Source organism: Podarcis tiliguerta, assembly GCF_965153285.1.
Source record: "Podarcis tiliguerta genome assembly, chromosome: 14".
Classification (NCBI taxonomy): Eukaryota; Metazoa; Chordata; class Lepidosauria; order Squamata; family Lacertidae; genus Podarcis; species Podarcis tiliguerta.
In genome coordinates this window covers 15,960,373-15,973,046 of record NC_139547.1, presented here as the reverse complement: position 1 = coordinate 15,973,046, position 12,674 = coordinate 15,960,373, and the positions used below count along the sequence as shown (strand labels likewise).

Genomic DNA, 12,674 nt, shown 5'->3' with positions numbered 1-12,674 from the left:
GCCTCTGCTTAAAGACCTCCAAAGAAGGAGACTCCACCACACTCCTTGGCAGCAAATTCCACTGTCGAACAGCTCTTACTGTCAGGAAGTTCTTCTGAGACTTAAATCTGGCAAGTTCTCGCAACTCCCGATTCAAGGCATCTTTGATGCAAGTGGTACCATCTTTTGGAAGTGAGTGAAGCTGCTCTGTAATACCCATTTTGCACCAACATGAAGTGATAATGAACCAGGGACCTTCTGTATGGAAAGCAGTCTCCTAAAGCAAGGGGGAAACAAAGAAAGGAAGAAAAGTGAGGGTGCTTAGAATTCCGGCGAAATTTGAAATTTTGCTTATTACTTTGTGATGTTTCAGTTGGTCCTAATAAAGCTTTTATGCTACTGTTTTCCAGTTTCCCCCACTATTGTAACAACACAGCTGCCTGCAATGTTTGTCAAATTGTAGCAATCCACATGCCAATTATTGTGTTTATATGATGGTTGTTACTTTGTTATCATAGTAAACGCAGCACAGTCCTGGTCCTTTTGAAAACTGCTCTTGTATGTTTGAATCCACAATTCAGGAGTTAGAGAACGAATTTATAACTTGTTGGCCCCCCCTTTGGCATACTTCAAATTAGAAACTTTTCCTGAGAGGATTAAAGACAGGTATTTCGCCTTGAGACACACATGTGGAAGGTGGTTAATAAATAACAAGATAAATTAATGTCCTTTCCAAGGCACCCAATGTGAATGCTTTTTTTGTACAGTTTCCAAAATGGCAGTAAAGCATGTTATGTTTATTCAAACACTCACTGGAAATACAATATTTTAAAAACGCCTCCCCCCATAAAAAAACCCAGCTTCACAGGATAAAATTTACATTTGCTAGTTTAAAATCAGCCCGAGAAAACCTTTTCTGATAAATCTTTGTTTATATATATACCTGCGAATATTTGTTTGCTCTCAGAACTGAGCTCACACCAAAACCCCATTTCCCCCAGGTTTCAGCTCAAACCAAGTTTTGTAGCAGTCTTTGTCAATCTGGTGCCCTCCAGATGTGTGCCAGCCTTAGCACATTCTTCTTTATTAATTGCATTCCTATAGCACCTTCCTTCCAAGTAGCTCCGGCTGGCCTACGCTGTTCCTTTCCCCCCTTCCCAACTTATCCTCACAACAACAATCTTGCGAGGAAGGTCAGGCGGAGAGAAAGTGTGCTGTGCGCGCAAGGTCATGCTGTGAACTTGATGGGAGATCAGACATTTCTGAGCCTGGCGCTTTCCAGCGCTGGGTGCAGCACTCGGTATCCTTTTGTTTCCGAAGTAGCGCAGTCCGATCCTATGCCCGTTGCCTCGCAAGTTAAAACCCCACCGCGCTCAGGGGATGTCGCTCCGTCCGCAGAGCCTGGCCGGGGGGGGGGGCGAGGTCCGGGGAATCGCTCCCGCGCCCAGGATCGCGCGCGGGGGAGCCCCTGCGCGGTGGCAGCCGCCGCGTTGATTGGACGCGTCGCGCGCCGTCCCGCCCCTCGCCCTCGGGAGAAACTGCGGCAGCGTCCGCGTGTGCGACTGGCTCCCCGCCCCCCCTGCCAGTGAGCGAGTGGGAGGCGGCAGCGGGCGCGCAAAAGCAGGTGGAACTCGGAGCCGCGGCTCCAAAGCGCCGACTTCCGAAGCGGGAGAGGACAGCGCAGCGCGCCCGGCTCCAGGCTCGCCAGCCCTGCCGCTCGTCGCGCAAGGCAGCGGGCTGCCCTCGCTGCCCTCCCCGCCTGCGAGAGGCGCTTATGTAAAAGGACCAGAGGCAATTAAAGAGCAGGGCGGGCAGCTCCGAGGACGCCGAAGAGGTTGGGTGCCGCCGCCGCCAAGCCAGAGGCTGCTTTGCGCGCGCCGCCGCCGCCGCCGCCACAGCTCGGAAGCTCCTTGCGAGGGAGCTGAGGAGAAAAAGCTCTCCCCGGGGCGGCCGTATGTGCGAAGTCGGGACGCGCCCTCCGCTCCCCGCCGGCGACCGAGGCGGCGGAGAGACTCCCCCGGCCAGCGCGCTGTCGCCGCCGGGCTGCGGGGCCGGCGATAAGTGCCGAGAGATGGGGTGAGTCCGGGCGCCAGCGACGGAGTGTGTGTGGGGGGCGACACTTTCCCGCCTCGAAACTCGCGCCTTTTTGGAGGGCGCGCGAGCGAGCGCGGGGGGGGGGGGGGGTGTTGCTCCTTGTGAGGAAGGGGCCGGGGGGGGGGGCGCCTCGCGGAGGAGGCGCTCGAACTTCGGCGCGGCTCTCCGGCGCCGCCTGGCCACTTTCTCTCGGCGCGCCCTGGGCTCCTTTCCCTTTCAGAAAGGAGTCCTGCTGGCTGTGCTCGACGGGATCGAGCCGTGCAGAGCCCCTGTCCACCCTTCCCACTATGCGAGACCAGTGGCGTAGCGTGGGTTGTCAGCACCCGGGGCAAGGCAAGTCATTTGCACCCCCTAACCCGTGGATTTGCGCCCCCTAACCCGTGGATTTGCGCCCCTAACCCTAACCCCCAGATGTTGCGCCCGGTGCGGCCGGCCCCCCTGCACCTCCCACGCTACGCCACTGCGCGAGACTTAAGCCTCCTGGAAAACAGTGGGGGTTACTTCTGTGTAAATAGGTCCAGGTTCTAGCTTGAATGCTTCTAGATCTCCTGCGCCTTTCGCAGAGGATGTCCAGCCTTGGTCCCTGTAGGATTTTCTGCCTGGCTGCCGTGTCAGAAGTAAAAGTCTCGTAGACTTCAGCAGGGCTTGCATCCAGGTGGGTGTGCTTTAAGATCGCCACTTAGCTTTGGGAGGGCTAAAAAGGAAGCCGGCGCCTTGCTTAAAAGGGGAGGGATGGAAGGGTCGTGTGACTATATTTAAATAAAAAATAATCTCAGATTCAGATCATCTGCTTGTGTCAGGGTCAAGCCAAGCAGGGGCTGACTGTCAGCCTTAGGCTAATCTTGGCTGCTCATAAGAGCAATATTTTGAAAGTTATTGAAATCTGCTAGGCATTCTGCAGTGATAGAAATCTAGAGACGAGCCCTGCCCGCAGGGTTGTGAACAGGAAGGGAGCAGGTCCAGACAGAACATTGACTTGGCAAGACTGGTGCAGGTGGCAGCTTTACAACCCCGCCCCTCAATTGTTACCTCATTTTTGCAACATATTTCCCACACCTTCCAATCTAATACTACAACACTAAAGGTGAAATATTATACTCGCTTACCTTCAGGTAAAGCCTGTTTCACTCATTGAGTCCATGTGCTCTAAGGCGCCAATTCTTTGCACGTATACCTGGAATAAACTTCGCTGAATGCAGTGGCGTAGCGTGGGGGGTGCAGGGGGGGGGCCGGCCGCACTGGGCGCAACATCTGGGGGTTAGGGTTAGGGGTGCAAATCCACGGGTTAGGGGGCGCAAATTACTTGCCTTGCCCCGGGTGCTGACAACCCACGCTACGCCACTGGCTGAATGCAATTGGAGTTACTTCTGAATGAACCTGCATGGGATTGGGTTATGGCAGGGGTCTGCAACCCGCGGCTCCAGAGCCGCATGTGGCTCTTTTACACCTTTGCTGCGGCTCCAGGGTGGATACTAATGAGGGGAGGAGGCGCATTGTGGGCCCCGACACTCCCCACTGTGGTGGACGCTGTACTGGCTGTGACGTCGCACGGGGGCGGTGCATGCGTTAGTCATGCACCGTCCCGACGTCACCTTCCCGCCCGCCCGCCCACTACATTGTAAGGGGCATGTACGCTGGTCACTGCATTGAAAGGGGGCATTTACGCTGGTCACTGTTTTGAAGGGGAGTGAAGAACACACACACACACACAAAGGTAACTTGTTAATTTAACATTTATTTCTATGAGGAGGAGTAATTCTGAGGGGTCAAAGAAATAATAAAAAAGTGACAAAAAAGTTATTTTTATAATGACGAGTTTTGCGGCTCCCAGTTTTTTTTTCTTCGGAAACGGGTCCAAGTGGCTCTTTTTGTCTTAAAGGTTGCAGACCCCTGGGTTATGGGGACAGGAACTGGCAGGTATGGTCAGGAACGGCTCCCAAAAAGCTGCACTGTGCAATCCAGGAGATGCACCTCCCAGAATCTCTGGCACCATTGCAAAGATGCTGCTGAAAGTGTGCAACGGTGTGTCAGCCAAGGAATGCAATTCCAGACATCATGAAGAAGGGCCACAGTTCAGTGGTAGACTATGTGTTTTGCATGCAGAAGATCCCAGGTTCATTCCCTGGTATCTCCAGGGAGGGTGCAGAATGTCTTCTGCCTCGGTTTCTGGAGAGCTGTTGCCAGTCAGTATAGACCAGTAAGTATTCTTCAACCTTTTCAGCCTCAGGACCCACCCAGTGGCATAGCGTGGGTTGTCAACACCCGGGGCAAGGCAAGTAATTTGCACCCCCTAACCCGTGGATTTGCGCCCCCTAACCCTAACCCCCAGATGTTGCGCCCGGTGCGGCCGGCCCCCCCTGCACCCCCCACGCTACGCCACTGGACCCACCTTTAATCAAACATGGATTTGGGTACCCATTTCTTAAACTTTCCCCTCCCCACATATTTGCTGCTGTGATGCACCTTGAATCAGACTGTGACCTAGTAGTGGTTCCCAGCCCACCAGTTGTAGACCAGTGGTGTAGCCTATGGGTAGGCAAACTAAGGCCCGTGGGCCAGATCTGGCCCAATCTCCTCCTAAATTTGGCCCGCGGACGGTCCAGGAATCAGCGTGTTTTTACATGAGTAGAATGTGTCCTTTTATTTAAAATGCATCTCTGGGTTATTTGTGGGGCATAGGAATTCGTTCATTCTTTTTTTCAAAATATAGTCAGGCCCCCCACAAGGTCTGAGGGACAGTGGACCGGCCCCCTGCTGGAAAAGTTTGCTGACCCCTGGTGTAGCCAATACCAAGCTAGATGGGTCTGACTGGTAAAAGGCATCTGATTGCACGCCAGTGTTCTCCATGATGTGGCAAAGAGTCCCAAGGGCTCTCATATTGCAGGCTGCTTCATGTCTGCCCCTAAAAATAAAAATATTGCTGTCCAAAGCAAGTGCTTGAGATGTTTCTCTAGGGTAAAGTGTAGCTTGCATATGGGCTTTACAAAAGTTAGGCGCTCACAAAACACTTCTTTCAGTCTGCTTGTAATCACACAGCTGTTGGGCTTGTATGGATGGCTTGGAGGCTGAGTGGAACACCCTTCCCATTTTACAGATTTCCTGCTGGTTACCAGGATGTGACTTTCGCTCACTATGGGCAGCCGGGAGAGTTGCCTTTTGCAAGTTCTATAGTGTGCATACTGTTTTGTTGGGATGTGTGTACTCGATGCAATTTGACTGGCAACTTTCAACATCTGTTTTGATTGCCACCAGTCTGACTTGCACTCTGATCATTTACCTGCAACTCTCATTTACCTGCAAATGAGCACCGCGGACTTCCACTGAGTTTTTCCTTCAAGTGAGCATGCTGAGAATGAATACTTTACATGGTCACATTTTCGCATGTTGCATTCCAGTATTGGGGAGTGAGATGTATTGTGACTGGGGCAATAAGACAAACAGCAGTCAAGCTTTTGCCCCTCCCCTCCCAAATCTGAACATGTGCCATTTGGGTTATAGGTCAGGTCACCAGCTCCTCAACAAGCTGCTGTAGTTAGAATAATAGAATCATAGAATCATAGAGTTGGAAGAGACCACAAGGGCCATCGAGTCCAACCCCCTGCCAAGCAGGAAACACCATCAGAGCACTCCTGACATATGGTTGTCAAGCCTCTGCTTAAAGACCTCCAAAGAAGGAGACTCCACCACACTCCTTGGCAGCAAATTCCACTGTCGAACAGCTCTTACTGTCAGGAAGTTCTTCCTAATGTTTAGGTGGAATCTTCTTTCTTGTAGTTTGGATCCATTGCTCCGTGTCCGCTTCTCTGGAGCTTCTCTGGAGTTGTGCCTTTAAAAGAAGACTTTGGCAATTGAAGCTTTCTAAGGCACAAGCATTTGCCATGTTCAGACTTCCTTGAAAGTGGGTGTAATCCACTGCTGGAGGATACAGGCTGTGTGTTGCTCTGCACAAATGTATTATTAAGGCATGGTGGTGAGGCTGGGCCAGTGTAGATTGTACTGGTTTAAGAACTACAGAACAGGTTAGATCGCCTGCTAATGAGTGTTGGCCAAGTCGCTGTTAAAGCATAGCTGCAGGGGCTGGTTCAGGAGTTGGCCACCATAGCAGTGATCTGCCCAGAACTACCCAGTGAGTTATTTATATTACTCTACGGTAAATAATTTGTGGCTTGCAGACCAGGTGATGGGAGGGAGATGCCTGGTTTAAGGCAAACAGCATAGTACAATATCCCCAACAGGTAGAGTTACCAGTGTGTTTACTGGCTCTGGATTCTGCACCTTTGACTGCTCCCTGACACTTGTTAATGCTTATCTGCCTGTCGTGAAAAGTTTTACTGCTGGATTTCTGCAGACTTAGCAGCTTCTAAAGGTATAGGAAGTCCCAAGAGGTTGCCTTGGTACGTTTACAACCACAAGTGCTTTTCGGGGGAGATGCACTTTTCAGGTGAATATTGGTAATAGTGAATTAAGGCCAGTAAAACCACTTTCCCTGGGCACAGCCTGGATAGGAACTGGCACCAAAATTCCTGAAACGTGCAGTAACAGCGGCAAGAATATTATTGGCCCAAAAATGGAATTGGGAACATTGGAGGAATGGAGAATGAAGCTGATGGACTATGCAGAATTTGACAAGTTAACAGGGAAGATTAGATATCTACGAGAGAAAAAGTTTATCGAAGACTGGGGAAAGTTTGTAGATTATCTGGAATGTATAAGCGATGAGAGAATAACACTAGTAGCATTTCAAGAAGCTCTGTAAAAGTTTGAGAAATATTGTAAAAAAGAAAAATAAATTGGGAAGGATATGTTAAAAGGCAATAGCAAATTTAGGAAATGTGAAAGTAAAAATGTTAAAAATGGATGATTGTCAGAGAAGCTGAAGGAAGTCCAAAAGCGAAAATTTGTGAAAGTTTTGATATGGTGTTATATGTATTTTTTGATGGAAAAGTAATAAAAATATTATTAAAAAAAACAAAATTCCTGAAACGTATTGACACGTACTAAAATCATGTAACATTTTGTTTTCCACCTGAAATAATTACTCATGTTTCCAAGTTTCCAAAAAAGCCAGGCATTTGATTGATCAGAGATGTGGGTGCAGGCAGAGTAGTACAGTGGTGCCTCGCAAGACAAAATTAATTCGTTCTGCAAGTTTTTTTGTCTTGTGAATTTTTCGTCTTGCGAAGCACGGTTTCCCATAGGAATGCATTGATGGTTTTAAGAAAAAGGCGCAAGACGTTTTCGTCTTGCAAAGCAAGCCCATAGGGAAATTCGTCTTACGAAACAACTCAAAAAACAAAAAACTCTTTCGTCTTGCGAGTTTTTCGTCTTGCGAGGCATTCGTCTTGCGAGGTACCATTGTATTGTAGCATCTTCATAGTCTCAGCAATTGCAGCCTGACTCAGTGCAGCACATTCAATAGCTGAAGGAGTTGGAAGAGTTAACTGAAAGCATGGGCGACTTAAGATTTCAGCAGTGGTACCTTTTAAATGTCCACCACTGTTGTTGTTGCTAATAATAATTTTAAAAAGCATTCCTTCAAAAAGCTGAGCATGGTGTACATAGCCTCCCCTCATTTTATATCACCCTCATTTTATCCTCTCATCAGCCCTGTGAGGTAGGTTAGACAAAGAAATTTTCCCCATTTTACTCTGCTACTCTAACCACTAACATCACAGTAGCTCTTTCTGCAGAGTGCTCAGTTGCTTACCATAGTGATTAGGCCAGGAGTAATTTGTGCTACAATTGCTTTAGCTATGTATGTTTAAACTTGGATACATTTTGTGGGGGAACAGAAGTGGGTGTTTTCCTTAGGCACTGGTGGACTAGTTCGAACTTTGAATTGAAGGACAAAAGTCAAGGACAATAGCCAGTGCAAGTCTGGCAGCTGAGAGATTTCCAAATTCTCCCTGATAAAGAGGAAATAATGGCCGCTATCCGCCTTTGACGGGGAGTTATGTAAAGGAAGGTGTGAAGTGAGTGACCAAGTTAGAAGGCCACAGCTTCATTTACAATTATTTTTAAAATCAGCTTCATACATAAAATGTCTGCCAAAAGAGAAAATTAGCATGTTGTCATTTATCTAGGAAATAGGAATAACTCTTCCATAGTTTCCTTTGTGTGACTACTTAATGCCAAGAATTCTGCAACCTGTATAGGTGATGCAAATTGGGGTATGTTACACAGTGCTTTTTATTCTTTTAAAAATAAATAAAAATATTTGTCTCATTTTACTTCTTGTTCTGGTTTGAAGTGGGGCAAGGAGCAATACGGTACAGTGGTACCTCAGTTTAAGAACAGCCCTGTTTATGAACTATTCGGTTTAAGAACTCTGCAAAACTGGAAGCAGTGTTTTGGTTTGTGAACTTTACTTCGGTCTAAGAACAGAAGCCGAATGCTGGAAGGGCACCGGCAGCAGGAGGCCTTATTAGGGAAAGCGCACCTCGGTTTAAGAACGGATTTGGTTTAAGAACAGACTTCCGGAACGGATTAAGTTCATAAACCGAGGTACCACTGTATGTTGAAACTCTACCCCAACCACTGGAAACCTTTCTGCTGAGATCTGAGCCGGTGTTGCCCACAAACCTTTAAACACATTTTCATAGTCATAAGGACTAGCAGCTTGATTTCCCTCCCCCAAAAGGAATTCCCAGATTCTTAGGACTCTGTTTCTACACTCAGCACTAGCTTCTGAGCTTTCTCAACATTCCTGCAGGATTCTAGCATGTATAATGTCTAGCTTACTGCTCTAATAGGAAGCTGTCTCACACCCTATTAGATTTATTTGGCTGTCTAGCCCAGAACTGTCTCTTCTGATGGGTCTCAGGAAGATTTTCCCCCCATCAGCTGCTACTTGATTCTCCCTGTCATCTTTGTTTCAATGGATAACAGCTGGTTCTAGAGAGCCACCATCAGCCACAGCAGAGAGTACCAGACAAGGTGGACAAATAATCAGTTCCTGGGATAAGGCAGCTTCCTGTGTTCCAAACTGGAGATGCCAGGGATTGAATCTTAGACTTTCTGCATGCAAACCATATGCTCTCCTGCTGAGCTATGTTCCCTACAAAAAGGGGGAAAAAGACTTGCCATTTCCAGTGCCTGTAAGGGTTTTTCAGTGTATCCTTAAGACTCCAATTATCAGTGTACCAAATATTTCTTTGAAGAGTAGTCTTGAATTCTCTAAGGTACACTGACCAGTTTCTTCAGGTTACTCCTGTTAATTCAGTATAATTATTTTAGAGTACCTAATCTTAAGGTCGTAGCCTGAGGTGCCTTGGGCCATTAACTTATTGCACATTCCAAAGGGAATGTTAGGAACCTCTTTAACTTTCTCAGTGGTAAGCATGTGAAGGAAAAGTAGCTTTTGACATGCACAAGCTTTTAAGACTTGGGTTCTTGCTAAGCAAAACGCCTCCCATGACATTGATATTAAGCTGAATGAATGTCATTTTAGCTGAATGAATGTCATTTTGCACAAGGTGGGCAGGCAGGCAGCCTTTAAAAGTAAAATGTTTGACTTCATTAGCCCATTTTATGGGTTGAATTACTAAAACCTATTTGACAAAAGTGTAAATGTGAAATGTCACGAGGTGACAAACCCTTCAAGTATTTAATGTGATGTCAGAGCTAGGGATTTATTTTCAACTTCTTTATATTTTCATCAGAGAAATTGCATTGATTTTTGTATTTCGGCTGTTTTATATGAATACTGTCTGCTTGCATAAGCAACTAGATTTAGGCTTTGCATCTCTCCTAGTATTTTTAGCTCGAGTTTCTTAGAAGTGTTAGGAACCTAAAATCTCGCTTACTTGGAAGCAAGTTCCACTTAAATCAGTAAACCTGCTTCCAAATAAGTGTATTGGAGATGGATATTCTGTTTAATCTTTAGTAGCTTGTTGACTGTGGACATTGCTGTACATTTTGGTGGCAAACACCAGTGCAATGTGGTTCATTAGGGTGACCAGAAGACTTGCCCACCAACCTCAGGCAGCTCCCACCTGCCTGCCTTCTTACTTAAAACCAGTCCAGGAACTGCTGCTACCTATCAGTTCCCCCAGCCTTAGTCTAAGTATTGCCTTTGTAGGACTCAACAGGGAGGAGGATGGGAACAATGCTAGAATTAGTTGGCACAGAAAGCACTCGCCACCACTGATGGGCATCAAAGGTGTTTTTTTAAGCATACATCTAAAAGCGGAAAGGCTCTGAACATGACCAAGAACTACGTAAGCACAGGAAGACGCATCAGAGAGGTGGAATTGGCTGGGACTCCCTGTGGAGTGAATATTTAGGAAACCTAGGTTAGCTGCTGACACAACACTAAGCAGTGTGGTATAGTGGTTAAGAGTGGTAGACTCGTAATCTGGTGAACCGGGTTCGCGTCTCTGCTCCTCCACATGCAGCTGCTGGGTGACTTTGGGCTAGTCACACTTCTCTGAAGCCTCTCAGCCTCACTCACCTCACAGAGTGTTTGTTGTGGAGGAGGAAGGGAAAGGAGAATGTTAGCCGCTTTGAGACTCCTTCGGGTAGTGATAAAGCAGGATATCAAATCCAAACTCTTCTTCTAAGTGTGAAAATAGAAACAAGCAGAAAGACACCTACTGACCCCAGCTACCCGTCCTCCTTGCCACCTTGTTTTCAGTCTGCAAAACTGGGTAGTGAATGGTTACTTGACGGGCCAGAAAAGATTTGGTGAAATATTTCAGGCCACAGCTCATCCTGTAGCATTCTTGGGCAGCTGTTTTCACCCTAGTACAGCTGATGCCTGCCCTTGACCCACAGTTTTAATTCCCGCAATGCCCCATACAGTGTTGCTCCAGAGCCCAGGCACTGCCCCCCCCCTAGAAAAATAGGTGCTGGTACTCACCATGGAGTTGTTACAGCAAGTCCCACACTTTTTAACAAAAAAGAAGAGGAGGTGTCAGTACTGTGTACCCTCAAGTACCCCCTAAAAAGCAGTGACACCAGGGAATTTTGGGAAATTAAGGCAGTGGTTTTGTTGGAGTGCTGTTGCTGCTGCCTGCCGTGGCAGCCTCTAGGTAAATCAGACATGCCTCAGAGACCAAGAGCCATGGCTCAGTTGTAGAGTATCTGCTTTGTATGCAGAAGGTCTCAGGTTCGATTCCCCACATCTCCTGGTAGGGCTGGGAGAACCCCTTGACTGACCTGCTGGGGAGCCACTGCCAGTCAGTGTGGTAGACCATACAGAGCTAGCTGGATCAATGGCCTGACTCTGTACAAGGTAGCTTCCTATCTTCCTAAGATGGCATTCTGCCCAAGTCCCCACCTCGAACCTGAAATGCTTGGCCCTAGAATACTGTTCATATATTTTCAAAGGAAAAATAGTGTTGCAGATTTGGGGTACCAGGGTCTATTAGTGAATAGAGATTTGTATAGATAATATACGATAATATGTATAGATAATATAAAGCTGGATAGCTCAGTTGGCTAGAGCGTGGTGTTGATAATACCAAGGTTGCAGGTTTGATTCCCGTAAGGGAGAGCTGCATATCCCTGCATTGCAGGGGGTTGGACTAGATGATCCTCAGGGTCCCTTCCAACTCTATGATTCTATATCGCTTCTATATGAGGGATGTTGAATGCAAAGTTCAAGCTGCAGCAGTTCTCCTGGGTGTAGCCTGTACAATCTAGCCTGGCTGGGCTGGTTGAATGTAGGTCATTATGAAACAATAGGCTGAGGTTACCACACTAAAGAGGAATCTCTCAGGTCTGTGTAAAACAGAGGTTCCCAAGGTGATGGGGAGGGGTGAGGTGACAGGAAGGAGATTTGGGTCAGAGACTGTTTTATGGTTGTGCGACTGGTTCAGGCGCACTGGGCACCGTGCTCTGGAGGGTAGGACTCGAACCAATGGCTTCAAGTAGCAAGAAATGAGATTCTGATTAAGCGTTCAGAAAAACTTTCTGACTGTAAGAGTTGTTCAGCGGTGGAGCAGACTTCCACAAGAGGTGATACTCTCCTTCCTTGGAGGTTTTTAAACAGAGGTTGGATGGCCATCTGTCATGGATGCTTTAGTTGAGATTCCGGCATTACAGGGGGTTGGACTAGATGACCCTTGGGGTCCCTTCCAACTCTTAAGATTCTATGATTCAAGTTATGGTGCTCCTGTGACTTATCTGCTCCTCTCATTTAGCCCTTCATGGCAAGTAGTCATCCTTAAATATTCCACCCTCCTTCTGTTCACTCACTTCTCTGTCTACTCATGCAACTCTAAGCATGGAAATGCACAGTTCAGAATTTACGAAGATTGGGCGCATAAATGTTAATTGTGTGATGGTGCTGAAGTGGCATAGCTCTGAACAATTGAGCAAACAAGATGAATATCAAGCAGGAACAGGAGGTGAAAGCTATATTGGAAGCTGGAATATGACTGGTAGTTACAGAGATAATTTTGAAGCATTAAGGGTGTATGGAGAAAGCTGCATAGGAACTCCTCTAGGCAGAGACCCCACCCAAATGCCTTATTTATTTAAAGCACACACCTCCCCCCCCCCCAATGCTTCTGGCAAAAAGAGTCCTAGGGCAGCTTAAAGGTAAAGGGACCCCTGACAATTAGGTCCCGTCGTGGCCAACTCTAGGGTAGCGGCGC

The 12,674-nt window shown here is 47.4% G+C and overlaps 1 protein-coding gene across 1 annotated transcript in view; it reads left to right on the top strand.

The window, feature by feature from the left end:
• Positions 1-1,600: 1,600 nt before the first annotated feature.
• HOMER2 (homer scaffold protein 2) overlaps positions 1,601-12,674 on the top strand; it is an 85,434-nt gene continuing 74,360 nt past the window's right edge. Inside the window, exon 1 of the mRNA XM_083412209.1 lies at positions 1,601-2,055. Within this exon, the coding sequence (XP_083268335.1) occupies positions 1,934-2,055 (122 nt within the window). The 5' untranslated portion in view covers positions 1,601-1,933. The remainder of the gene's footprint in view (positions 2,056-12,674) is intronic.